The sequence below is a fragment of the Erythranthe guttata genome, chromosome 2 (assembly GCF_056151865.1).
Source record: "Erythranthe guttata isolate IM_541 chromosome 2, IM_541, whole genome shotgun sequence".
NCBI classification, from domain to species: Eukaryota; Viridiplantae; Streptophyta; class Magnoliopsida; order Lamiales; family Phrymaceae; genus Erythranthe; species Erythranthe guttata.
In genome coordinates, this window is record NC_142534.1 from 16,421,781 (window position 1) to 16,447,332 (window position 25,552).

The 25,552-nt window shown below is 35.0% G+C and overlaps 1 protein-coding gene across 6 annotated transcripts; it reads left to right on the forward strand.

Annotated features, from left to right (window-relative positions):
* Nucleotides 1-566: 566 nt before the first annotated feature.
* On the forward strand, nucleotides 567-22,436 carry LOC105963668 (transcription regulator). Of its 6 annotated transcripts, none has more exons than XM_088813511.1 (51): nucleotides 567-820; nucleotides 2,686-2,983; nucleotides 3,145-3,373; nucleotides 3,475-3,814; nucleotides 3,934-4,047; nucleotides 4,127-4,255; nucleotides 4,369-4,560; nucleotides 4,637-4,831; nucleotides 5,429-5,566; nucleotides 5,773-5,892; nucleotides 5,977-6,227; nucleotides 6,765-6,868; nucleotides 8,024-8,118; nucleotides 8,199-8,438; nucleotides 9,878-10,087; nucleotides 10,197-10,275; nucleotides 10,387-10,454; nucleotides 11,703-11,848; nucleotides 11,965-12,073; nucleotides 12,185-12,331; nucleotides 12,424-12,471; nucleotides 12,555-12,683; nucleotides 12,777-13,016; nucleotides 13,119-13,250; nucleotides 13,334-13,419; nucleotides 13,503-13,608; nucleotides 13,723-13,818; nucleotides 13,928-14,080; nucleotides 14,810-14,995; nucleotides 15,171-15,424; nucleotides 15,524-15,647; nucleotides 15,724-15,849; nucleotides 15,998-16,042; nucleotides 16,189-16,266; nucleotides 16,339-16,455; nucleotides 17,220-17,346; nucleotides 17,421-17,521; nucleotides 17,596-17,730; nucleotides 17,945-18,040; nucleotides 19,257-19,403; nucleotides 19,473-19,601; nucleotides 19,733-19,780; nucleotides 19,860-20,006; nucleotides 20,148-20,209; nucleotides 20,637-20,790; nucleotides 20,893-21,084; nucleotides 21,169-21,273; nucleotides 21,385-21,519; nucleotides 21,638-21,862; nucleotides 21,956-22,057; nucleotides 22,154-22,436. In XM_088813511.1, exons 1-51 carry the CDS (start codon nucleotides 680-682, stop codon nucleotides 22,301-22,303), a joined length of 7,320 nt encoding a protein of 2,439 aa, XP_088669637.1. In that variant the 5' UTR covers nucleotides 567-679; the 3' UTR covers nucleotides 22,304-22,436. The 6 variants fall into 6 exon arrangements, with proteins under 6 accessions (XP_088669637.1, XP_088669641.1, XP_088669647.1 ...); XM_088813515.1 differs by having other exon boundaries at nucleotides 17,954-18,040; XM_088813521.1 differs by having other exon boundaries at nucleotides 17,960-18,040.
* The last annotated feature ends 3,116 nt before the right edge of the window (nucleotides 22,437-25,552 follow it).

A 25,552-nucleotide genomic window follows, 5' to 3' on the forward strand; every position in this document is an offset into this window, starting at 1 on the left:
AAAATAAAAATAAAATAAAAATATATAATATAAATAAAAAATTAATGACATTGTTGGTTAATATTTAATAGGGTAAATTACAAACACCCCTGAGGTATGGTCAAATTACAAAAACACCCCTCTTGTTTGGATAATTACAACCACCCCCTCAGCTATTCAAATTTAGTGGAATCTTCGAGATTATATGAAATATTATCACTTTTGTACCCGTTTTATACTATTCAAACTCTACATTATGAAATAAGATGATCATAATATGTGATTTTTAGCTTGTGTATATCAGTTTGTAGTGCATCGGAAACTGTATTTTTACACAAAACGAATACAAACTAGAGCATATTACACATAATCTAGATGATTATATTGAATTTGGCACAATAAGGGTGGAGGTGTAAGAAAAAAAAATAGTTTAGGGGGGTATATGTAATTATCCAAACAAGGGGGAGGTTTTGTAATTTGACCATACCTCAGGGGGTGTTTGTAATTTACCCTATTTAATAATATTAGACGGGTCAGGGATACCCGACCCAATCGGCGCAAATAAATACCCACGGTCAGCCCACCAACTAGACTCTGCTCGCATATTTACAGCTATTTGTAAAACTCTCCAAATTTCTGCATTTTCTTTTTCATTTCGACGAACCCTAGCAATTCCCCCAATTTCCTGAAACTCCCAACCATGACTGAAAAAGAAAAAGACGGATCACAATCTGATTCACCGATGATTCCGTTTTCATCCAAAATTTCCAGTCAGATACGATTTTTGTTTCAAAGCTTGAACGATTCCAACTACGATTCAGTTTTCCAAGAACTATGCAAGGTAGTAAATCTAATTTAGATCCTGTAAATCTGTTTTTTTTTTTTGTTGGGTGCAAACTGTATATGTGCGCTTTTTTTTGTGTTTATTTTTTCTTCCCGATTTGACTGATGATTTTGGATTTTACTGTAAAACCCTAAGTATTACATTGTTATATCCGGGCTTTGTTTGGGGGTTAGCTGAAATTTACTTGATCCTGTGATTGTTTGGACTGAAAGTCTTTTGGTTTAGGGTTTAGATATTTGTGTGTATCTGAGGAACAGAGGATTGATCTAAGTTTAGAGATTACATTCTATTGGAAGATAGTGTGGGCAGATGGAACTAAATGTTGGAACTGTTTTTGATTATAACACACACGGGATGCTTTTTATGAAAATCAGCAAATTAGGTCTACTATAAACTCTTATTACCCGGTTTGCCTTGTTATCGTTTAGTGGCAATTACTTAACTAGTGATGGTGTTATTGTGGTTCACCAGGATGAGTTTCGTATTCGACGATGATTAAATTCACGTATGAGAAAGGAAATTCTATTGCCCATTTTTTCAGAGTACCTAATCCCTGACCGACTGCTTTATTCAATAGATATTTCCAAATTCTGATTCATGTGCGATTTTTACTTAGCAGGACTACTGGTAAACCAATAACTCATTACGCTTCTTTCGGAACATCATGTACTAGGATCACATAGGCTACCCTACCTTCTGTCGAGTACCCCACCTTTTGTCGATTACAGAATATGCTGGAGTAGGTTTCTATGACTGGCATGCAGCCGATTATCATTTTGATTATTGCATTCCAGCAGCTTCTGTTGATTGTTGAGTTTTTGGTTTTGCCATAAATTTTAGCTTATGCTGTTACAGGCCAGTGGCAGTTTATTATGTTTAGGTTGTTCCATCTTTGTCTGGTAAATTAGACAGGCTAATGCTCAATCCTTGAACCGAAAAAATGTTCAATTCTGGATTTCTAAGGGATGAATTCTTCATTTCTGTGTGTATGGTACGCAGAAACTGAGACTCTAAATGAATGTGTTTGGAAATAATTGTGTCTTGTATCGGTGATAAGATTGAGTACCTTACATGGGGACTTTTTTCTCTGATGCTGCGTGATGACCTCATTGGAGTTAGTATGTATAGGTTTCCTGTTAACATACAGCATAAATCAGTTATTTGATTGTAACAGCCATTGTGTACTTAAAGTTACTTACATAATCTTAGTGGCACTTTCTGTACCTTTAGATTATATTTATACAATATATCAATCTTAAGATAATGAGAAAATTATAAGAAGTGGTGTATATTTTCCACGGTGCGACAATTTCACAAGCACAGTTTGCATGTTTCTGAAGGATAATCAGTAAATAAAAAAGAGACAATGAACAGTACATAATGCCTGCTGGAAGCATACAAAATAGAAAAATATTTTTCATTTGTCAGGACACACAGAAGATCTGGGATTTAATATGCGAGTTCTGAAAAACTACACAAACACGATGATGGAATAGAATAAAAAATACGGCAGAGAATAAAAAAATCACAGAATTTATACGTGGTTTGGCAAAATTGCCTACATAATTTATGTTATTTCAAATTAAGAAATACTATTTTGCATCTAAACTCACGAAATAATAATTTCATTCCTTGGAAATAGATTGATCCATCTACTATGCCATTCTTATTGAATATATCGAACATGTCGGTGACGAGATTTTTTGTAATTTTACGAATGGCTGTTTTAGTCGTAATTTTAGTGGACCGTTAGCAATTGTGTTTGTATTTGTTTATCCTGCTCATGTTACTGTCAATAATGTCTTCCATTGATTCATATGATGATTATGCTGACGTTATTGTACCTGTGTTTCACCTGTCAGTACACAATGCATGGGGTTGAGGGAAGCATGTTACTGCTCAAAACCTGTTTGGATCATGCCAATACTTTTGGAAAGGATTTGAAGACTACGAAGCTGCATCCCTTATATGCTTCAATATTCAAACATATCTTGGATAAACCTAATTTTAGTACACTGTTAACCGAGTCACTGAGGACTGTCGCGATAAATGAAGATTTTCTGCAGAATTTGTCTGGTGCATTACACTTGTCAGTGTCTGAGAAAATTGGAATCGGTCTTGCTTTGTCCGATTCAGAAAACCATGATGTTAGAATGTGTGGTTAGTTCTCTCTCCCTGACGACCTGATGTACAAGATTAGTATTTCTGATTGCATAGTGGTGCCTTGAATTTTTAAAACAGAATACGAAGATCAATTAAAACCTTTTAATATCTTAATGCTGTTTATCTGGACCTGTACGTTTCTTGTTGGATCATTGCAGGAAAGAATTTCTGCATGGGTCAGATAGCAGAGTTGTGTGCCAATCCTGTGGCATTGAAGTCCACTGAGCTAATTCAGCATATTCTCATGTTTCTTAGTCAATCTGAGGGCCTCTTCAAGCATGTAGATTCCTTCATGCAAATGTTATCTCTAGTGCAGTTGAAGGATGGCTCCCAGTTTATCTTAGCACCTTTTCTTCCTGATGAAATACGAGAAGACAACTTTTTCAGGTATTTTCCTCATAGATAATTTCTCTTACAACTGATTGGATGGACTAAATGTGTTTATGGAAACTATCATTTTTTTCCTCGAATGTTTTTATTTACTGCAGGCAATTAGATTTATTCCATGAGGGTGGTGAAGATGATTTTGATGCCATTCTGGCAGAGATGGAGAAAGAGATTAGCATGGCTGACGTGATGAGTGAATTAGGTTATGGTTGCACTGTCAATGTCTCTCAATGCAAGGAAATGCTGTCTCTTTTCTTACCGCTTTCTGATGCCTCAACTGCAAAGATACTTGGTACAATTGCCAGAACTTATGCGGGTCTTGATGACAGCCAAAATGTGTTCGCTACATTCCGCTCTGCTCTTGGTAGCAATAATGGTGTTGAGCTACCATCTTTGAACGGTTGGAATGTTGATGTCCTTGTGGAATCAATCAAGCAGCTTGTAAGTTCTATGATCTATCTGCTTTCTTTATTAAAGCATCGTCAGCATGCCTTCCCCATTAGTTAGGTGTGTGTGTATTGATTCATTGTATTGCTTTTTCACTGAATATCTTCTTTCAGGCTCCGGGAATTAACTGGATAAATGTCATGGAGAAGCTGGATCACGAGGGCTTTTATATCCCCAACGAGGCAGCATTTTCCTTCTTTATGTCTGTTTATAGACATGCATGCAAGGTACACCTCTTATTTTGTGTTAGTAAGTAGCAAACAATACTATTTTCTGTCAGTAACTTCCTCTCGAACCGTCATCCAGGATCCATTTCCTCTACATGCTATTTGTGGCTTTGTTTGGAAGAATATCGAGGGTCAACTGTCGTTTCTGAAGTATGCAGTCTCCATGCCACCTGAAATATTTACATTTGCTCATTCTGATAAGCAACTGGTATATTTTCTCTTTGGATCGACTATTGTTGAAATGTTGACAGTTTTTCATGTTTAGCTTGTTTATTAAGGCCATGATATAACAAATGAGCATAGTATCTGTTTTACCTGCAGTCCTATGACGATGTTGTTACTGGACATGCATTTCAACCTTTGCAAGTAAATCATGCCTGGTTTTGTCATGACCTACTCGAGGTGCTGTGTCAACTATCTGAGAGGGGTCATGCAAGTCTTGTGCGATATATCCTTGAAAAACCTATTAACCAATGCCCTGAAGTATTGCTTCTTGGCATGGCTCATGTGAAGGTACTGGCATTATAAGATCTGCGATTCTTTATTATGATTTTCGATATGGTCTTTACCCTTATAGTATGACATGCAGACTGCGTATAATCTCATCCAAAATGAAGTGGCTTCTGCTGTTCTTCCCATGACACTAAAAAAGTCTTCTGGGAACAGTTTAATATTTAATCTGTGGCATGTTAACCCAAGCATGTTGTTACGAGGACTTGTAGATGCGATGAACCTTGATCCAGACAACATTGCTAGGATTTTGGAAGCTTGTCAGGAATTAAAGGTCTGATTTCTTACAGAGAACTCAACTGTTTTAATTGTTAAATGAGTTGTGCTAAAATAAATTCCGGTTGACCCTAGATGCATTATTTTTGTAAGATGAAACAGGTTTTAACATCTAAAGATCCGTTTTAATTGTTAAACGATTATTAAAATAAGTTACAGATAATCCCAGAGATATCTTTTTGAAGACGAAGCATATTTTTATATCTAAAGATCCATAAAGTGTTTTTAACCTGCCTCATAATTCTGCAACAATCTCATTGTGATGACTTCCTGGTCGGTCTCAGTTAAAAACAACAGTTTTATGTAATCATTTGTATTTTATTACTATGACTTCCTAGTTGGTTTTTGTCATATTAAGAATACCAGTTGTATGATTATTTGTATTTAATTTGATAATTGGCACAGCTCCATTCATTATAATAGGACAGTATTTATAAAGGCTTGATAACACCTTAATGTTTCCTAGCGTTTCTATCAGTATTATCTTTTTATTTTTTTTGTTTGTTAAATACGCTCTCCTATTTACTAGTGAAAGTAATTCAGTTTCATAAATCACCAATTTTGTTTACTGATATAATTTCTTAATATAATACAGATTTTATCTCCAGTACTGGATATGATTCCTTTCTACTTTGGCATTCGCTTAGCTGTACTTGCTTCTAAGAATGAAATCCTGGACCTAGAGAATTGGTTGAGTACTCATTTAGTGACAAATAAAGATGCTTTCTGTGAGGTAAACCATTTTCTCTTACTCTGACCCCGCTCCCCCCCCCCCCCCCCCCCCCCCCCCCCCAAAAAAAAAAGAAAGAAAGTGATATGGATCCTGAATATTTGCCACCATTAACTTAAGAATTTCGGTTCACATATTTAGCTGCCTATCTGTCATAGTTACAGACACTCATTTACATCTCCAAAATTAAGCTTTGCTTATGCTTACAGGAATGCCTTAAGTTTCTGAAGGATGTTCGTGTTGGATCTGAGAATGTTTCTGCTAATGGCTTTCACCCCACTGGTGCTCTTTTGAGTACTTATTTGGAAGCTTGTCCCACTGTTTCGAAGGTTTTACTATGGCACTTAAATATCTGATGGTTTTCAGCTCTAACTTATTGCTCCCCCTCTAACCTTTTGAAGACTGTTATACAGGTCCTTCAGTCTCATGCTGGCGTGGTTTCTTCCAGTCCCTTGTCTGAAGAAATGGAAAAAATAGATGTTTCTCATATGCATGCCAATTCAAGGATTAGAAACGGCGGTGGTTCTGAGTCAACTCCTGATAGTTATGCTGACGACATTGAGACAGAAGCAAACTCATATTTCCATCAAATGTTTTCTGGACAGCTGGCAATTGATGCTATGATAGAGATGCTTAACCGCTTCAAAGAATCTTCCGAAAAAAGGTAACTCTTTTTATTCCCAAGTTTGTGTCTCCGTGTGTAAATCAAAGTTAGCACCTCTTTCCGACATAAACCTGGCTCTCAGTGACACACAATGTTGCTGAACTTATATGCTGATCCCATTGAAATACACATCAACTTCATTGGCACTATTTTTCTTTGGGATTTATGTTAACCATCTATGAATCTTTGGATGCCTATAGTAAACTTTATCTCATGATATTCACTTTATACTTCTGTATCAAAACTTTATATTTTTAGATGGGGTCGTAGATAAGAAAAATAAATGTCACTTGAGTATTTGCTTAAAGTCACGTGAGAAACCCTGTAGATCGAGTCGTCATCATCTTATTTGTAAATGGTAAAAGTTCACTTTGAGTATCGTCAAGTTTCAGTTAAGGTGAATTGATTTGTGGCTCTTTTAATCCAGACACTTGCCTTCACAGATGCTGTTGACTGTTGTTATAAATTTGGTGCCTCACTAGCATATATACAATTAATATTTGGGATCTCAGTTGAGGGATTTGGGCATTTTGACAGGGAACAATCGATTTTCGAGTGCATGATTGCTAATCTATTTGAGGAATACAAGTTTTTCTCCAAGTACCCTGAAAGGCAGCTCAGGATTGCCGCAGTTCTGTTTGGTAAGATATTATTTTGCCTAAACATTATAGCTTTCTTTTGTATGGTTACTTCTCTTATTTTGGCACCTCCTCACTGTTTATAAAATGGGTAGAATGATCTTTGTGGTGTGACCTCTGTACAGCCTGATTGAACCCTCAGGCTGGTCTGGTTGGTGTATCTTCTGTTGCATGTTGATGTTATATTTTCCTTTAATCTAGGAAATATCATGTATGGAGTGTATTCCTAGTGAACAGATTGGGTCACTGTTGTCCATTTTCTTGTGTCATTGTTGCATTGGCTTGTTGCCTTTTATTTTATATTTTCCGTTGGTTACTTTTTCTTACCGTGGAATATGCATAGGTTTGATCCCTACATGAAAATTTCACTTTCAAGTGCTGATCGTTATACTTATCACCTTATCCTGATAATAGGAGTGCTGTTTAATGCAAAGTTGAGTGTGGCTGCAACTGCTTTTCAAAGTTACAATCACTCGTCAAGTTACATATATCATTCTGGTTTCCTCTTTTCGTTTGAACTTCAATGTCTCTGTTTTATTTTTCTAAAGCTGGAAGACAACCTGAAGCTAGATTATCATCCCCCCTCTTCAGCACATCTTGTTTAGGTAGATTGGTAGAGTTCAGGAAAGCTCGGTAGTGATTAATTGTGAGTTGGGGCTTAGAATGCCTCATTGGATGATGTTCTACAATTACATATGGTAGGGAAATGTCTAGGCTGACTAGAGTAGGAGGAAGTCTAGAATGATAAATCTACTTACTCGATGGATAAGAGTTACTTAATTCAAATTTTCTCTTGGGTCACAGTTATCAAATGCTGTTTTAACTGGTAATGAATGTCATATCAACTTTTGAATTGAGCTCATATGATGATCGGTTGTCTAATTGAGTGATGTGGCTTGATGAACCTTTCTTATGCAACTTTGATGGCTGCAGAGGAATAAATTTAATCTAGTTATCATTATTTTGGTTTGCATAATTTTACAGATCTGTCACTCTGCTATATGCTTTTGTTCAATAAATTTAATCTAGTCATCATTATTTGGCTTGCATAATTTTACAGACTCTGCTAATTGCTTTTGTTAAATAAGTTCTGTATATCATAGTTCTTTTATTTTTCCCCTTGATTATTTATGTAGCAGTTTATGTTATTGCTTTCAGGATCACTCATCAAGCATCAACTTGTGACTCATCTCACACTTGGTATTGCTTTACGAGCTGTTTTAGACGCTTTGAGGAAAACTCCTGATTCAAAAGTTTGTGTTTTCTTCCCAGATCACGTATCTTTCAGTTTGAATCGTTTTCCTTGTTTTGACCCAGACTTTACAACATGCAGATGTTCTCTTTTGGGACTAAGGCATTGGAGCAGTTTATGGACCGCCTCATAGAGTGGCCGCAGTACTGCAATCATATATTACAAATATCTCATATGCGTGCTACACATTCGGAACTCATTGCATTTATTGAGGTGACGCTTAACAGGATTTCAGGGACTCATGCTGAGCCAGATGTGTTCCATAGTGTCACGTCTGATCACCATCAGGGTCTCATCCAATCTACTGCTACAAATGTGGAGGTAATATAATGTTTATGGAATGAGAGTGTGTAGAACACCATTAGTATTGCTACAAATGTGGAGGTAATATAATGTTTATGGAATGAGAGTGTGTAGAACACCATTAACATCTAGTTGGGAAGGTTTCATGATGACATAATTTTGGTATTCTTCTGAAACTAAAATGTTTCTTCCCATATATTTACTAGAACTAGATTCATTATTTTGGTTTGCCTAGTTAATCTGCTTCTGGACAATTTGTTAAAACAAACACACTATTGGCATTAAAAAATCTTCAAATGTGGGATCAGAAAGAATATTGAGGTAGCTGATCTCAACATATTGCATTTACATTCACATCCTTTACAATTGTTGGTCCTTTGTGTTTTGTAAACTATAACATGATGTTAATCTTTGCCTTCGTCACTAAAATTCTTTTAGTTATGAAGTTTTTAAAAAGGATGATTGTTATGTCATTTGCTTTTAAGATTAAATGCTGTGATCCCATTATTGTGGCATTTACCTTAACAATTAAATGTTTAATCTGAAGGCCTCTTACTTGTTGAATTGATTTTGTGACTGTACATTTACATCCATCATATTGGCAACATGCTCATCTTTTTCTTTGGAATATTTGCCCATTTTTTTGATAATTATAGTTGTATTTCCAACAAACAACGATTAATTTACTGGAGTTGCATTAATGAAATTATTATTTGTTGTTTCTTTTGATAGTTTTAGATAAAAATTTGATCTTTAAAGACTATGTTTGATACAACAATTAGCCATTCCGAGATCTTTGGTTTATCTTTGTTTTAGACTTGCATTTTTTTAAACTCAGCAATGTGATTCAGTGTTAGTTTGTTGTTCGAACTTTGCTTCGATTACTGCATATTGTTTAGTTGCCAACTGAAAAGCTATCTAGGTTGCAAGGTGCTCTTGGTATGGGTTCAAGTTTCAGTGTCCATTCATTGGTGAACCTTCCATCTTTCTTGACTTCTGTTTTGTCAAAACTCCATCTCTCATAATTCCATCTGGGAGCTTAGTAGTTAACTCTTGCCATTCAAACTTCCTAATTGAATTGGTGTAAACATATTTAATTTGAGTTGATAGGCTAACTCGTTGTGCTGTAAACTTAGTTTTTGTGCTTCTAGCATGAAGTTTTTGTTGTATACGTATCCTTCTCCATTACTGGAAAAAGCTTTATGTTCCAATGAAAAGCTGTCAAAATTAGTTCTGCAATTCATTATGTTGATAGTTGCTTTAAGTAAATGATAATACACAACTGAAAGGATTAAAATATTTGTTATAGGTCTTGTATAGCCTCTTGAATTTGCATTTAGTGATGAAACAACGTTGCATTGACTTCTTTTGAGTTGTGCAAGTTAATTTGCCTGCTTTATATTGAAGCTTGCTAAGATTCGTTGGTTCCGAACCATTAATCCTTGTTTTGTTTTCAGATGGCGGGCTCATCATTTTCTCTGATGGGACCTGGTAGCTCGCAGGCTGGGCTGCAAGTCTCATCTCCTATTCAACTTTCTCAAAGACCAATGAGCTCTCTAGATGAGAGGAAAACTTCTGTAACAGTGTCTAATTACTTAAAGCCAGCGCATTCCACTTCTGGACAGCATGCTATGGGTCCTTCAAGTGATACGGGAAGCATTCAGAAGGCAAGTTATAAAATTCATATATTCACAAGTACTTGGCACTTGAGTCTAGTTTTTCGTACCTCTTTTGTGAACCTTCCGTAGAGCTAATCTAGTCAAAGCCAAATTACAGTCACACAGTGGAGTTAGTGTTCCATCAATACACTCTGCCTCTCCTGGTTTTCCCCGTTCATCTCGAGCTTCATCAGCAAGTATTTTCTTCAACTTCGAGCATTCCATTTTCTTTCCCTAATTGTGATGATTATGTGCTCTGTGTCTTGATCATGAATGTAGATTTCATCATTTGTTTGTCCACGTTGTAGGGTTTGGCTCTGCTTTAAACATTGAAACACTTGTTGCTGCAGCTGAAAGAAGAGAAACTCCCATAGAGGTGCTTGTTCTGAGCTCTTTTAAGACATTTTATCTGGTTTAGTTTTTTCTCGCAATGCCTCACTTTTTCTAGGCGTGTCGTGCAATTTAATGCTTGTTTATGAATCTACACGCCTTGAATGATATCCAAGTTCTGATCATACTTTTTTGCTTCCTAGATGCGATTTGTTTAAGAGAAACTAGTTTAAAAGATGTCTGATTCTGAATTCAAATCCAACCAAATTGATATACTTCATTTTTCCGCTTTTATTTTTCTTTGTCTTGGCGGCTTGTATTCGTTTGGTAATTTCGCATATTCATTGATCTTTTTGAGAAACCAATAGATCATTTGAGGTGCTTGACTGAGTCTCTGTCATCTGAGTTTTGTTTGTGACCAAATGCTTGTGTTTCAACAGTGTAATGATGTACTATAAAATTCATTATTAATTATCTGCATGTGTATTGTTCTAAAGCCAAATGCACCAGAAGCAAAAGACAGGTTTGTGGTTACCCCCCAAGATCATATGAGTTTGGTTTGCCATTAATTGAATTCATTATCATGGGCTACATCTTTTCGCTAAATCTGTTGGCAGTACAGATCTTTTTGTTTCTCGTCTGTTTTCAAGTTGGGATGGTGTTCAACTCTAATGCTTTTTGTTCAGAGTGTTCCGCAAAATTACTATCTATTTTCACAATTGCATATATGGCGACGTAGGTGTAACATAATATATACATGGGATACAACAGTATTCTAAATGTTAAAGATACAGCATTGGTTGAATACGGCAAATATCTATACATAAACACTTGCATAAATGCTAATACTTCCTGTAACCGGAATCAACTGGTCATCCTTTTCCTCTTGATCAGCCTAGAGAAATAGGAAATCTTTTTTCACGTTATACTTTCAGTAAAAGTATTGATGCAAGACCATTAGACTTGAATACTGTAAGTGCATAAGTACGAGGTATTTAGAGTCTTACACTAGACCAACACCACACACTTGTGTTTCCTTAGTGTGGAGATTAGGAATATGCCCTCTGTCAAGAAATATTGAGTGGAGCTTTTCTTTGTCTGTTTGCCCTGACATAATATCATAAACTAACTTCTGCTACACTAATTTTTGTGAAATCAACCTTTTATAGTTGAACCTTCTTGGTGCAGTCGACGACTCGCCATATTTGTCCCTAATGGTGCTGAATAATTTATTCCGTTTGATTCATTCCGTTCGACGTCTGACTATTTTCTCGTCTCGTTCTTATTTAAACAGGCTCCTGCATCAGAAATCCAGGATAAGATTTCTTTTATTATCAATAACTTGTCCGCTGCAAATGTTGAGGCCAAAGCTAAAGAATTTACTGAATTTCTGAGTGAGCAATATTACCCCTGGTTTGCTCAGTATATGGTTATGAAAAGGTGATAAATCTACCCCTTCTCTTTTCCATCAACGGATGTGCCACAATTGTGTCTGGATTTTGTTTACCAGCTATTTAATCTTGTTGTTTTTTAATGCCTTATAACTGTTTTGACAGGGCTAGCATCGAGACAAATTTTCATGATTTATATTTGAAGTTCCTTGATAAAGTAAATTTGAAGCCTTTGAACAAAGAAATTGTTCAAGCCACATATGAGAACTGCAAGGTTTTGATTACCCCATCTACTTTATCCTTTCAAAATTGTTCGTCTTTATACTTGGCTCGATAAATCGTTTCAATCATTGGTATTTATTCTTGGATCCATAATGCTTTTCAGGTTCTCTTGGGGTCGGAACTTATAAAGTCCAGCGTGGAAGAAAGATCTTTGCTAAAAAATCTAGGAAGCTGGCTGGGGAAGATTACAATTGGCAGAAATCAAGTTTTAAGGGCACGGGAGATAGATCCCAAGTCTCTGATTATAGAGGTCCATGTTCTATTTCTATTTTCCGGTCGTTGAAGAACTGATTCCTGTGTGGCTGATTCTTGTACATTACATTCCTTTCTATGTTTTTGCAGGCATATAATAAGGGACTCATGATAGCTGTTATTCCTTTTACCTCTAAGGTGTGATACTGTCTGTTGTTTTTGTTCACTTTACAAGATGCTATTATATATATATTTTTTTTCACATGGTCTGCTTGTTCCAGATTCTGGAACCATGTTCCAACAGTCTTGTATATCAACCTCCTAACCCATGGACCATGGGTATTCTTGGATTGCTTGCTGAGATTTATGCAATGCCAAATTTGAAAATGAACCTGAAATTTGAGATTGAGGTAATTCTGTACGCATAGATCTACTTCTTTTTTAACTGAGGGAGTTACTGAAAATGTGAGATTCTTTATACCCAACTTCTGTTTTTCTTTCAGGTCCTGTTCAAGAACCTTCTTGTTGAGCTTAAGGAAGTAAAACCAACTTCTCTTCTGAAGGATAGGGTCCGAGAAGTTGAAGGTAATCCTGATTTCTCGACTAAAGATGTTGTATCTTCGCAGCCACCAACAATAAATGAGGTCAAGCCTGGAATAATGTCCACACTAAACCAATTAGAGGCACCCCTTGATGTTGCTGCTCCCTCCCATCCTGGTGGCCATTCACGAATAACGTCACAAGTTAGTGTTTCAGCACCTCTTTATTTACTAAACGTTTTCAGGTTTTTTTTTTTATGTTAAAGTGTAAACGTTTTGAGGTTGATTATTGTGGTTTTGGATCAGTATGGCACGCCTCTTCATCATTCATCTGGAACGTTGACAGAGGATGATAAATTGGTGAGCTTGGGATTTTCTGACCAGCTTCCATCGGCTCAAAGTCTTCTACAAGGACAGACACAATTTCCAGTTAATCAGGTCCTTCACGTTCTAATTTGTGTTAGCTCCCGTTGTGTGGGGTAAATATTGATTTCTAGACTGTCATTTGGTTATGTTTGCAGCTTCCTGTGCCAGCATCTAATATTGAACAACAAGTTGTTGTTAATCCAAAGCTTCAGGCTTTTGGGCTATACTTGCATTTCCAGAGGTTTGAATTAATAAATGGTGATGTTTAATGTGCAGTTTCATAAGATTTTAGTGTTGATTTATTTTTGTATACTCTTTGTTCAGTGTGCTTCCAATTGCCATGGAAAGAGCTGTTAAAGAGGTAGTGCCAAGTATTGTGCAACGGAGTGTTTCTATTGCAACTCAGACAACTAAGGAAATTGTTCTGAAGGTTTGTTTTTCTCAATCTTTTGACGCTGCTTGTTGATACCTACCGCTGTTTCACTAATTATGTGCTTAGAGTAAACATTATCTAAAAAGGGTGTTGTTTGTTTTTAAATGGTAGGATTATGCCATGGAATCAGATGAGACCATTATTCGTAATTGTGGACATTTGATGGTTGCGAGGTTGGCCGGGAGTCTAGCTCATGTTACCTGCAAGGTAGATATAACTTTTTTCTTGCATGGTGCAGTCACATTTGTTCATTATTTTCTTGAATTATCTATATAAGTATTACCTGTCTTATTACGGAGCATTCTGTCATTTTTAGGAACCTTTGCGTGCTGCAATAACAGTTCAGCTTAGGAACTCGCTTCAGGGCTTAAGCATGACAGGTGAATATCTTGAACAAGCAGTTCAAATTGCGACTAATGACAATCTGGATCTTGGCTGTGTCTTGATTGAACAAGCTGCAACTGAGAAGGTACGTGGATAGAATTATGATGTTCAAAATATAACAGTGATTCCATGTTTCATCTGAATCTGTCTTATGGCTAGTGTCATTCGAAGCGAGTAATTTTCCACAAAATAGAATGATTAACCATTACATAGTACTAGTTTAGAGCGACTCTTCATGGAACTAGATGGCAAGAAAACCATCTCTTATTGGCAAGAAGGTAGGTTTTTCTATTTTTTATCTTGCGGTCTATACTGTGGCAGATGGGTGCCAGAGATGCCAAACATCAAGTTCTTTTCTATAAGTGTTCTATTTAAGTTTGATTCTGCAAAATCAGGAGCAGAGCAGATGCTGTAATATGTAGGATAATATTTAGTGGTTTGATTCAGACCGCTTTCTGTATGGAGCTGTCACACATTGGTTGTTTTCTTTCTCGCTCTATAGTTAATAATTCATAAATAAGATGATTGATGATGCAGTTTTTGTCACTTAGTTTATCTCTATGGTGATAGAGCTACACTCTTAGGTCTGTAACACTGTTTCCGTTTAAAGTTTCCTTCTCACATTGTAAGTTTAAAAACTGTGAGCTCCATTTTCTTGGTTTTTGATTTATATTGACTAAATATATCAATAATTAAAGCAAAACATCGATATACATTTTGTACTGTCAAGATTTCTTTTAAGTTAGTTGTTTCTGGGACATGGAGCTCATTATTATTTTGTGCTGTTGTCTCCGCATTGTAATGTTGTTTGTAGGGAATTCAAATCATTGATGGAGAAGTTGCACAGCAACTCTCTACCAGGAGAAAACATAGAGAGAGTGTTGGTTCTGCATTTTTTGATGCCAACTTGCATGCACTTGGTCAAGCAGGTGTGATGATGCCAGAGGCCCTTCGTCCCAAACCGGGGCACCTGACACATTTACAGCAGCGAGTTTATGAGGTGGATACCAAGAATTCTCTTTCTTCGTCATGAAGCGAATCGCTGTTTGCGACCAAAATTCTATTTCATCATCAATCCAATTCCTAGTTATTTTGATGGATTCATCTGTGAAACATTTTTCACGTTGATTGATATGGTAGTTCTTGGTATCTCATTCTTGTCGTATTCTTTTCAGGATTTTGCCCGGTTTCCTGGGCAGAATCGCTCTGTTCCTAGCTCAACCACTGTGCCCGTCGGCCCTTCTGCTTCTTCTGGCACTGGTGGATTGTCACGGCAATTTGCATCTGCATCTGCATCTGGCCAAATAAGCACAAACACTTACTCATCTGGCCTTGTAAATACTGGACTCGGTGCTGTTCCCCAGACGCTGGAAATTAGTTCTGACGAGATAGATTCTGTTGGAGCCCAGAATCCTACCAGGTCTCCTAGGTTTCTGTTTTATTTGATTCTCCTTGTTATTTCTCTTTATTCACAACGTACCTTATTTACTCTCCGCTCCAAATGCAATAAATGGTGGTTATATTTCAGTCTTTCATCAACCCACATTGCGATTGGTGATGGTCCAGAAAGTCTTGAAAGTGATACTGTTGCTTCATTTCCTCCTGCTTCGACTCCTGATCTGCAACTAACGGAACCTTCTGGTTCTATCAAAGTGAGTATCTTCTGTATGAAAATGGAAGTGCAGTATTCTTGAATGTATATGTATTGATGTGGGGTCATCACTGCAGGAATCTGGAACTGTTGCACAGTCTATTAATACAGCTTTGGCTTCTGAGCGTGCTACAAGTAATGTATTGGACCCTTCAATAACCACAGGCGATGCACTGGATAAGTACCAGACTATTTCAGAGAAGGTCTTTATAATATCTATATTTCTTGATTTCTTCTCCTAGTATATGTGTTTCAAATGGTTTCATGGCATTCAATTGCTTGAGTAATGTGGTTGAAATTAATATGCTTTATCTTGGTCTATAAACAAATTCCTTGTTCAACCTTTGTCAGCTTGAAAATCTGTTGGCTAGTGATGCTAAGGAGGCTGAAATTCAGGTACAGATTACATCACATAATCACAGGCTTACTTCACTATTTTCTTTTAGTTGTCATGTCTGTGTTTTAAAGATTTTCGAATAAATTTTTCTATTCGGTGAAGGCCTCAGGTTTCTATATCTTACTGTCAATATTGTCTATTGTAGGGAGTTATTGCTGAGGTTCCTGCAGTCATCCTCAGGTGCATTAGCCGAGATGAGGCTGCCTTGGCTGTGGCTCAGAAGGTGAGGATTATTCCAAATATTGTTTGACTGTTGACCTTTAATAAGTCTCTTAACCTTCATTTGATGCTGCAGGCATTTAGGGGTTTATATGAAAATGCATCAAACAGTGCTCATGTTGATGCTCACCTTGCAATCCTGGCTGCCATTCGTGATGTCAGCAAGCTTGTAGTTAAGGAGCTCACTAGTTGGGTATGTTCAGCTACTGAATTAAGGCCACACACTAGTCGATTGCATTTGCTTGTTTAGCCAAATTAAACGTACTATGTTCTCATTTTATTTGATGATTAATAGTGGCGGTTCGCTTTCTAAATTATATAAAGGTAGTTTGGGTCCTGAAGTCTGAAGCTGCTAATTGGTTAACTGACCCTTGACTTTTATCTTTGAAACTGGTCGATTTGCTTACATTGCGGCTTTGAATGGATTTGGATTGGAATCTGTAAGATAGAATTTTCATGTTTAACTAATATGACTAAGGTGTAAATTTTATGTTCTACCTTGCAAAATATGTTTGCGAGATAGCGATTTTCGGGAAGTCATTGCGGTTCTACTAGATTTCATAATATGCTAAATTGATATTTTGTAGATCTTGTAAGCTCTTAACAGTGACCTTTTTTACTTAAGATGGTTTTCATATGTTGCTCTCTTGATTGGGACTTTTGGTCCTAGTTATCTTTTATGGTTCATTAAACACGGGCTAGCGACTAAGAAAGTTTAGGTTCATGCTGTTCATCTAAAAATGTTTTCCATTTTATTCAGGGTATTGTATGGATAGTTTTTTGATTGTTGGATAAGATGTGTTCATTTACAGTTTATACACTGTTACTTTGTTACACTGTTACAAGTTTAATATGCATTCATGACTTGTCTTTTTCTGCGCTTGTCTTTACGAGCTTGTCCATTGGTGATTCCAGAAGGATATAATGTTTACTTTATTTTTGTTTTATCTTTGACAGGTGATATACTCTGAAGAGGATAGGAAGTTCCATAAAGATATTACTGTTGGTCTTATCTGCAGTGAACTATTAAACCTTGCTGAATATAATGTTCATATGGCGAAACTTCTTGATGCAGGAAGAAATAGTATGTATCACAAATTACTGATTCAGTTTGTTGAGTTGGTGTTATTAATACATTTATTTGTGTATAACGTGCAGAGGCTGCAACAGAATTTGCCATTTCTCTTATCCAAACCCTGGTTATGAATGACTCTAAAGTTATTTCAGAACTACACAATCTTGTCGATGCTCTGGCAAAGGTATGGACCTGCTCAATTTTGTCTCGCACACTCCATTTGTTTATCCATGTTTCTGACTGCTGTTATAATTTCAGCTCGCTGCAAGACCTGGATCTCCTGAATCATTACAACAGCTAGTTGAATTTGCTAAGAACCCTGGCAGTGTTGCCGTACTATCTCCTGTGGGTGTTGCGAAGGAGGACAATACAAGAATCTCTAGGGACAAAAAGGTCTTTGACTCCAATTTGATTTTTGCTCTCTCTCTCTCTCTCTCTCTCTCTCTCTCTCTCTCTCTCTCTCTCTCTCTCTCTCTCTCTCTCTCTCTCTCTCTCTCTCTCTCTCTCTCTCTCTCTCTCTCTCTCTCTCTCTCTCTCTCTCTCCTCTCCCTCCCTCCCTCCCTCTCTCTCTCCCCCCTTGTATCAATGTTTGAAACCCGAGTTTTAGTTTGTGCAGGAACAGACTATTGGGCTTTCTGGAACTAGGGAGGACTATAATAGCACAGAATTGGTGGATTCAGACCCTGCTGGTTTTCCTGGGCAGGTGCTAAATTTAATTCATCTCTTCAATTCTCCATTGTCCTAGACACTTAAATGCATGTTCCTTGTGAGAAATCTCTTGTCCTTGCTTTCATAGTCTTCCTGCTATTATTATCTTTAAATTATATTTGCTTAATCTTTCCATCTCTGTATGTTAGCAGATTAATATGATATAACATCACCATATGCTTATTAGTTAGTTTGTTCTAAATGGTTTGGTCGATAAAAGGTTCTGCCTCAGAAAAACTGCACAGTTTGGGATCTAACTCTCTCACTCTATCTTGTGTGTGCTGATCTGCTTGGAATCTTGATTGTTTGTGTGCATATATACACATGATAAATCCCATTGTAATATATCGCATTTTACGACTGAATTTCTCTCGTTTGTGCTCTTTCCGTGCATCTACCTTGTGAGAAATGTTATTTGTCCTGACTTTCTAATCTGCAAAGCTATTAGTGATGTTATCGATTATATTGCTTTGTGCTAATTGTTATTTGGTTCTTCGTGGTTTTCGAAACTTGAATTTCTTTTCTAATTGGGACCTCTGGCAGATGGAATGAAATAAACTCACTCACGCCTTTACTTGTTGAATTTGTATTTTAATTTATCCTTTTATTTTAGTCTTTCTATTCTCAGTAAATTAATCTAATTAGCATTAATTGTTGCAAGAACCTCCTAATTGAGTTTGTTTGAGTTTAATAAAGAGTTAAACAGGGGGCAATAAATTGTTTGAACATATAACAAGTAAAAAAAGATTGCAAGTGCAAACAATCTTGATAGAAACAACTAAGAATGAAGTGTTTATTGATTATTTGGCTTGGTGTTAAGATGAATATAAATGTGCCACTAAGTTGTTTGAGTCGAAAAATCAAAAGGAAGGTCAGCTGATTGTTGAGATTTTGCATTTAGAGAGTTGGTTGCCATGCATAAACATTTTGCTCGCGCTCATCTTATGTTCTATCACTTTAACAGCACATGCAACATTCAAATTATATCTTTAAACCTTTGGAAGTGTATGCTGGAAAGGAACTTTTAAGCAAAAGTACTTGCTATGTTTTCTATCCAAATTGTTTGATGTGTTGCTAACATCTTTTGTTGGGTATTCACTGTTATATCTGGTTGAGTTTCTGGATAGTTCTTACTTGAGAAAGGGCATAGGTTCTACATTCTTTCATCATATTTTCTTATTTTCCTCTTTTGTTTGTACTATGTCCGGTAGGTGTCTTCGATGTTTAGTGACTGGTTCAAAATATGTGAATTTCCTGGAAATAATGACGTGGCTTGTGCTCGTTATGTTCAACACTTACACCAGAGAGGCATGCTTAAAGGAGATGAAATCTCGGACCGGTTTTTCCGCAGGATCATGGTGAAGTTTCTCTCTTTTTCATACTATACATGTTTGACTCTAGAATCTAAAGTGTTCATGGTACTTCAGGAACTTGCCGTCTCACACTGTTTATCTACTGAGGTCATCAATTCTAGCTCTTCCCAGCCACATCAAGGGCAGTCACTTTCGTTTCTTGCTATTGATAGCTATGCAAAGCTAGTTTTCTCTATTCTGAAGGTACGGTTCCTTTTGGAAATTTATTTTTTAATGATTTACTATCTCAATTTTTATATTCTGCTCTCTTTCGATATTTATCATCTTTATTTTACGTGCTATTTGTGTTGACCCTCTCTCTTAAAAACTTTCAGTTTTGCCCTTCAGATCAGGGGTCCAATAAACTCTCTCTTCTGCCCAAGGTTTGAATTACACTTTTTAATATTCAAGAATTTTTGTTATGTTTTGGGGTATTGATATACTCCACTGTTGTTTCTCCAGGTTCTGAATGTTACTGTGAGAGTTATTCAAAAAGATGCTGAGGAGAAGAGGGCATCCTTTAATCCCAGGCCATATTTTAGGCTGTTCATTAATTGGATGCTTGATTTATGTTCCTTGGATCCAGTATTTGATGGTGCAAATTATCAGGTTTCCTGCCATTTTGGTCACAAATTCTACTGTAGCTAGTTTCTTTGTTTTGCGTTCTGCTTCAGATCATGGGTCATATAGATTCTTGCTTTGAGGTTTTCTGATATTCTTTTTTTTTTTTTCCCGTTAATCAATTTTCAGGTATTGACTGCTTTGGCAAGTTCCTTCCATCATATCCAGCCTCTCAAGGTTCCAGGGTTCAGGTTTGTGCTTGATGTTTCACTACTATGTTTGACCACTATATGAATACATTTTGCCAAGAGTTTCTCTCATGGGGTATGTGTGTGGTAGGAAAACATGACATATCTGTTTATGTGTGTGTATACAAATTTACTGGTTTATGTGTTAGTATACATCAACATATTTATCGATATACCTATCTCGGTCTAACTTATTTCCAAATTATGAATGTGCACAATTTTAAATACTAATATTATTTTTTGTTGGAAATAATGCTGAATGTAGTTTGCAATTGTTTTCAAGTGGTGTACTTGCACTTCTGTAGGTTCCCATAGATCATATTCGGAAATGGAATTTTTGTTGTTTTGCTACGGCGTATTTTCAATGTCATAATAATACAGCTCATGGTTTTTTTTTTTGGGCATTTTTAACTTGGGTCGTTGCTTTCAGCTTTGCATGGCTTGAGTTGATTAGTCATAGAAGTTTCATGCCAAAGTTACTCACAACAAATGCACAGAAGGGTTGGCCTTATTTTCAAAGATTGCTGGTAGACTTGTTCCAGTTCATGGAGCCATTCCTAAGAAATGCCGAACTTGCCGAGCCGGTGTGATTCAACTTTATGAAGAATTTCCTTGTTTCTGAATCAGTACTGTCTGCTATGTTTATGATACTTATTTTTTTTTATTTTTTTGGGATCTATCTGTAGGTTCACATTCTCTACAAAGGGACACTCAGGGTGTTGTTAGTGCTACTTCATGATTTTCCGGAGTTCCTTTGTGATTATCATTTCAGTTTTTGTGATGTTATCCCTCCTAGCTGCATACAGATGCGAAATATAATCCTCAGTGCATTTCCTCGCAATATGAGGCTACCAGATCCTTCTACTCCGAATTTAAAGGTTCTGTACGCAACTAAAATTTTGTGCATTTTTTCCTAGGCTTGTAAGCTTAAATTCTGATTGATGTATAATGTGATGGTTTAGATTGATCTGCTTGCGGAGATTAGTCAATCACCAAGAATCCTTTCCGAGGTTGATGCAACTCTTAAAGCTAGGCAGATGAAGAATGATACCGATGAGTATCTCAAGGTAAACATCAAAGAAACCAAAATAATTTTCTTTTGGAGGCGAAAAAAGATAAAATACGGTCATTTGTTCTCTATAATTCTCATGTTTTGTTATCTGGCTTCTGTACCACAGTCAAAGCAACAAGGATCCACTTTTCTCACCGAGTTGAAGCAAAAGCTTATGCTTTCTCCAGCTGATGCAGCTCGTGCTGGAACTCGTTACAATGTTCCTCTAATTAACTCCCTTGTACTTTATATTGGGATGCAGGTATAATATGATTCCATGCTGAAAACTCGATAGTAAAATCAATTAAAATACTAATTTCGAAATGATGTATGGTTTTCTCATTTGGAGTTGAATAATTCACTTGGGAATCAATTTGTAGGCTATTCAACAAGCAAGATCACCTTCTCACTCACAATCAATGGCTAGTATGAGTTCATTCTTGGTGAGTGCTGCGTTGGACATTTTCCAGTCTTTGATAATGGATCTCGACACAGAGGGCCGCTACCTATTTCTAAATGCTGTTGCAAACCAATTACGATACCCAAACAACCACACACATTACTTCTCTTTCATTCTTCTTTACCTTTTTGCTGAATCGAATCAGGTGCGTGTAATTCTATCGCAACTTCAATTATGTGTTGTTTTTTTTTTTTTTTTGAAAATTAGCTAATCATTGTAAAAGTTTTTGTTCAAGCAGGAAGTGATTCAAGAGCAAATCACTCGAGTACTATTGGAACGTCTTATTGTTAATAGGCCTCATCCCTGGGGTCTTTTGATTACTTTTATTGAACTCATCAAGGTAATGTTTTTTTGCTTCGTAAATCGTCTTTTTTTTATGGGCTGCAACTTATTATTATTTTTATTTTGCTAAACATATTTGCGTAATGTACAACAGAATCCAAGGTACAACTTCTGGAGTAAGACGTTCACAAGATGTGCACCGGAGATTGAGAAGCTATTCGAGTCGGTTTCGAGGTCTTGTGGGGGTCCAAAACCTGTTGATGAAAGTGTAGTTTCTGGAGGAATGCCAGACAATATGCACTAGTTAGTTGTGCATGCTGATTTTTCATTGTTTTATATATTTATTGCATTCTGAATGTAACTTATTGGATAACTTTTTCGCGTTCTGTGTGACGTGAACACTTGACTATGTCTGGCTTAAAAAACCTTGTTAAATTCTTGCTGTGCATCTTTTTTTCTGAAATTAACTCAAAATCTTTTTCAAATATATTTTAACACTCAAATAAATTATATAGAAGAAGTTTATTCATAATTAGTGAATAAATAGTTGATATAGAATTTTTTTTATTGATTTCGGAAGTATGCAAAGTCACAAAAAAACCGTATGCTAGTTCAAATATTTTTTTATCAGTCTTTTTCATTTATAAATTTAGTACAATTTGTTTACACACGATTAATTGATAAAAAAAAAGTTTAGTTCAAAGTTGATTCACTTGCTAAAATTAGTTGATATTGTCAACTACTTTATATTTTTAACACTCGAGTCAAGTACATAAAATGTATATTCATAAGTAGTTAATCAATAGTTCATCCAAATGTGTTTATTTATTAATTTATGAAAAATCAAGCAAAATTACAAAAAATTGTGTGTACTATTATTTAGCATATATTTTTTTTGCTCAAACAGAATCACAGAAAACCGTCTCACATTTTTCGCTAAAAACTGCTTGAACGCTCAAATATTGCTATTAATATTTCTTACAATCCATATATAATGTATAAGGTGATAAGTTGTAAGTAGTCAATAAATAGTTTTTATAAATAAAATCACAAAAAGTCGTATGGCGCATCACACAGTCTTTTGCCAAAAAGTCGCTTGAAAGTTGAGATTTTGTAAGCATTTTTTTACGGTCGAATAGATAATATAGATGATTTTATTCATCAATAGTCAAGAAATATTTCACCTGAGTATTTATTAACTAATTTTTGAACAACCAAGCAAGATCACAAAAAATCGTATACGTTTGTTGCTGAAAAATGCTTAAACGTTGAAATATTTTTTAAACATTTTTTTACGCTTAATATATAATATAATATTTGTTTAATCATAAGTTGTTAAGAAATAGTCCATATGAATATGGTCTCACTAATTTTTGATCAATCAAGCGAAATCCCAAAAAAAAATGCATACTTGTACACGTTTTCTTGCGAAAAATGATCAAACGCTGAAATAAACTTTAAATATTTTTTACGCTCAATATATAATATAAAATATGTTTATTCATAAGTTGTCAAAAAATAGTTCACATGAATATGGTTTCACTAAGTTTTCAACAATCAAGCAAAATCATAAAAAATCGTATACTAGCACACGTTTTTTGCTAAAAAAAATGCTCAAACGTTGAAATATTTTTTGAATATTTTTGTACGCGTAATAAATAATATTTTAATATAAAATATGTTTAATCATAAGTTGTTAAGAGTTCATATGAATATGGTCTCACTAATTTTTGATCAATCAAGCAAAATCACAAAAAAAATATATTATAGCACACGTCTTTTGCGAACGCTGAAATAATTTTTAAATATTTTTCACGCTCAGTGTATATTATAAAATATGTTTATTCATAAGTTGTCAAAAAATAGTTCATATGAATATGGTTTCACTAATTTTTCAACAACCAAGCAAAATCACAAAAAATTGTATACTATAGGACAGGTTTTTTGCTAAAAATGATCAACCGTTGAAATAATTTTTAAACATTTTTTTATTGTCTCACTAATTTTTGATCAATCAAGTGAAATCACAAAAAAATGTATACTATAGGACAGGTTTTTTGCGAAAAAATGTTCGAACGCTGAAATAATTTTTAAATATTTTTTACGCTCAATATATAATATAAAATATGTTTATTCATAAGTTGCCAAAAAATAGTTCATATGAATATGGTTTCACTAATTTTTCAACAACCAAGCAAAAAAATGTATACTATAGAGCACACGTTTTTTGCTAAAAAAATGCTCAAACGTTGAAATATTTTTTGAATATTTTTTTACGCTTAATATATAATATAAAATATGTTTAATCATAAGTTGTTAAGAGTTCATATGAATATGGTCTCACTAATTTTTGATCAATCAAGCGAAATCACAAAAATATGTATACTATAGCCCACGTTTTTTGCGAAAAAATGTGCGAACGCCGAAATAAATTTTAAATATTTTTTACGCTCAGTATATAATATAAATATGTTTATTCATAAGTTGTCAAAAAATAGTTCATATGAATATAGTTTCACTAATTTTTCAACCAAGCAAAATCACAAATATTGTATACAGCACACGTTTTTTGCTAAAAATGCTCCAACGTTGAAACATTTTTTAAACAACTTTTTACTCTTAACATATAATATAAAATATGTTTAGTCATAAGTTGTCAAGACATAGTCCATATGAATATGGTCTCACTAATATTTGATCAATCAAGCGAAACCACAAAAAAAAATGTATACTAGCACACGTTTTTTGAGAAAAAAAAAATGTATACTAGCACACGTTTTTTGAGAAAAAAATGTTCGAACAATATATAATATACGCACAATATATAATATAAAATATGTTTATTCATAAGTTGTCAAGAAACATTTCATATGAATAGGGTTCCACTAATTTTTGAAGAGTCAATCAAAATCACAAAAATATCGTACACTATAGCCCACATTTTTTGCTATAAACAGCTTGAAAGTTCAATATTTTTTAATTTGTTTTTACCATCAAATAAATAATATAGAAGATGTTTATTCACAAGTAGTTAAGAAATAGTTCATCTGAATATTTTTTCTACTAATCTTTCAACAATCAAGCTAAATCATAAAAATACCTCAAAAGTGCAAATTATTTTTTAAATATTCTTTTACGCTCAAATATAATATACAAGATATTTATTCACAAGTACTCACGAAATATGTCATCTGAATATAATATACAAGATATTTGTTTCCGCACCCTCACAATTACCCCTTCTAATAAATAATATTTATTCACAAAAACTCACTTACATAACACATGTTTTTCATTAATAGATATCCAACAATGTAAAAAATTTGTAGTGTTTTTAAACCTTCAAATAAATAATACAGACAATGTTATTCACAAATAATTAGTAAAAAACTTCACCTAAATTTTTTTTTTATAAATTTTTGAATTTATTAACTATGCTAAATGAATAAAAAACTATAGACTATCACACAACTTTCATGCAATATTAACATTTCCAAACAGCATACAAATAAAATATCAAAGTATTCAAGTGCATGAAAAGACACAATGAAAA

Bases quoted from the DNA above. Each gene is read 5' to 3' on its own strand.
- LOC105963668 (XM_088813511.1), top strand. From the start codon at position 680: ATGACTGAAAAAGAAAAAGACGGATCACAATCTGATTCACCGATGATT. The intron at 4,561-4,636 runs GTACTGGCATTA...TATGACATGCAG, and splicing joins TTGGCATGGCTCATGTGAAG to ACTGCGTATAATCTCATCCA. The intron at 15,648-15,723 runs GTGAGTATCTTC...TCATCACTGCAG, and splicing joins AACCTTCTGGTTCTATCAAA to GAATCTGGAACTGTTGCACA.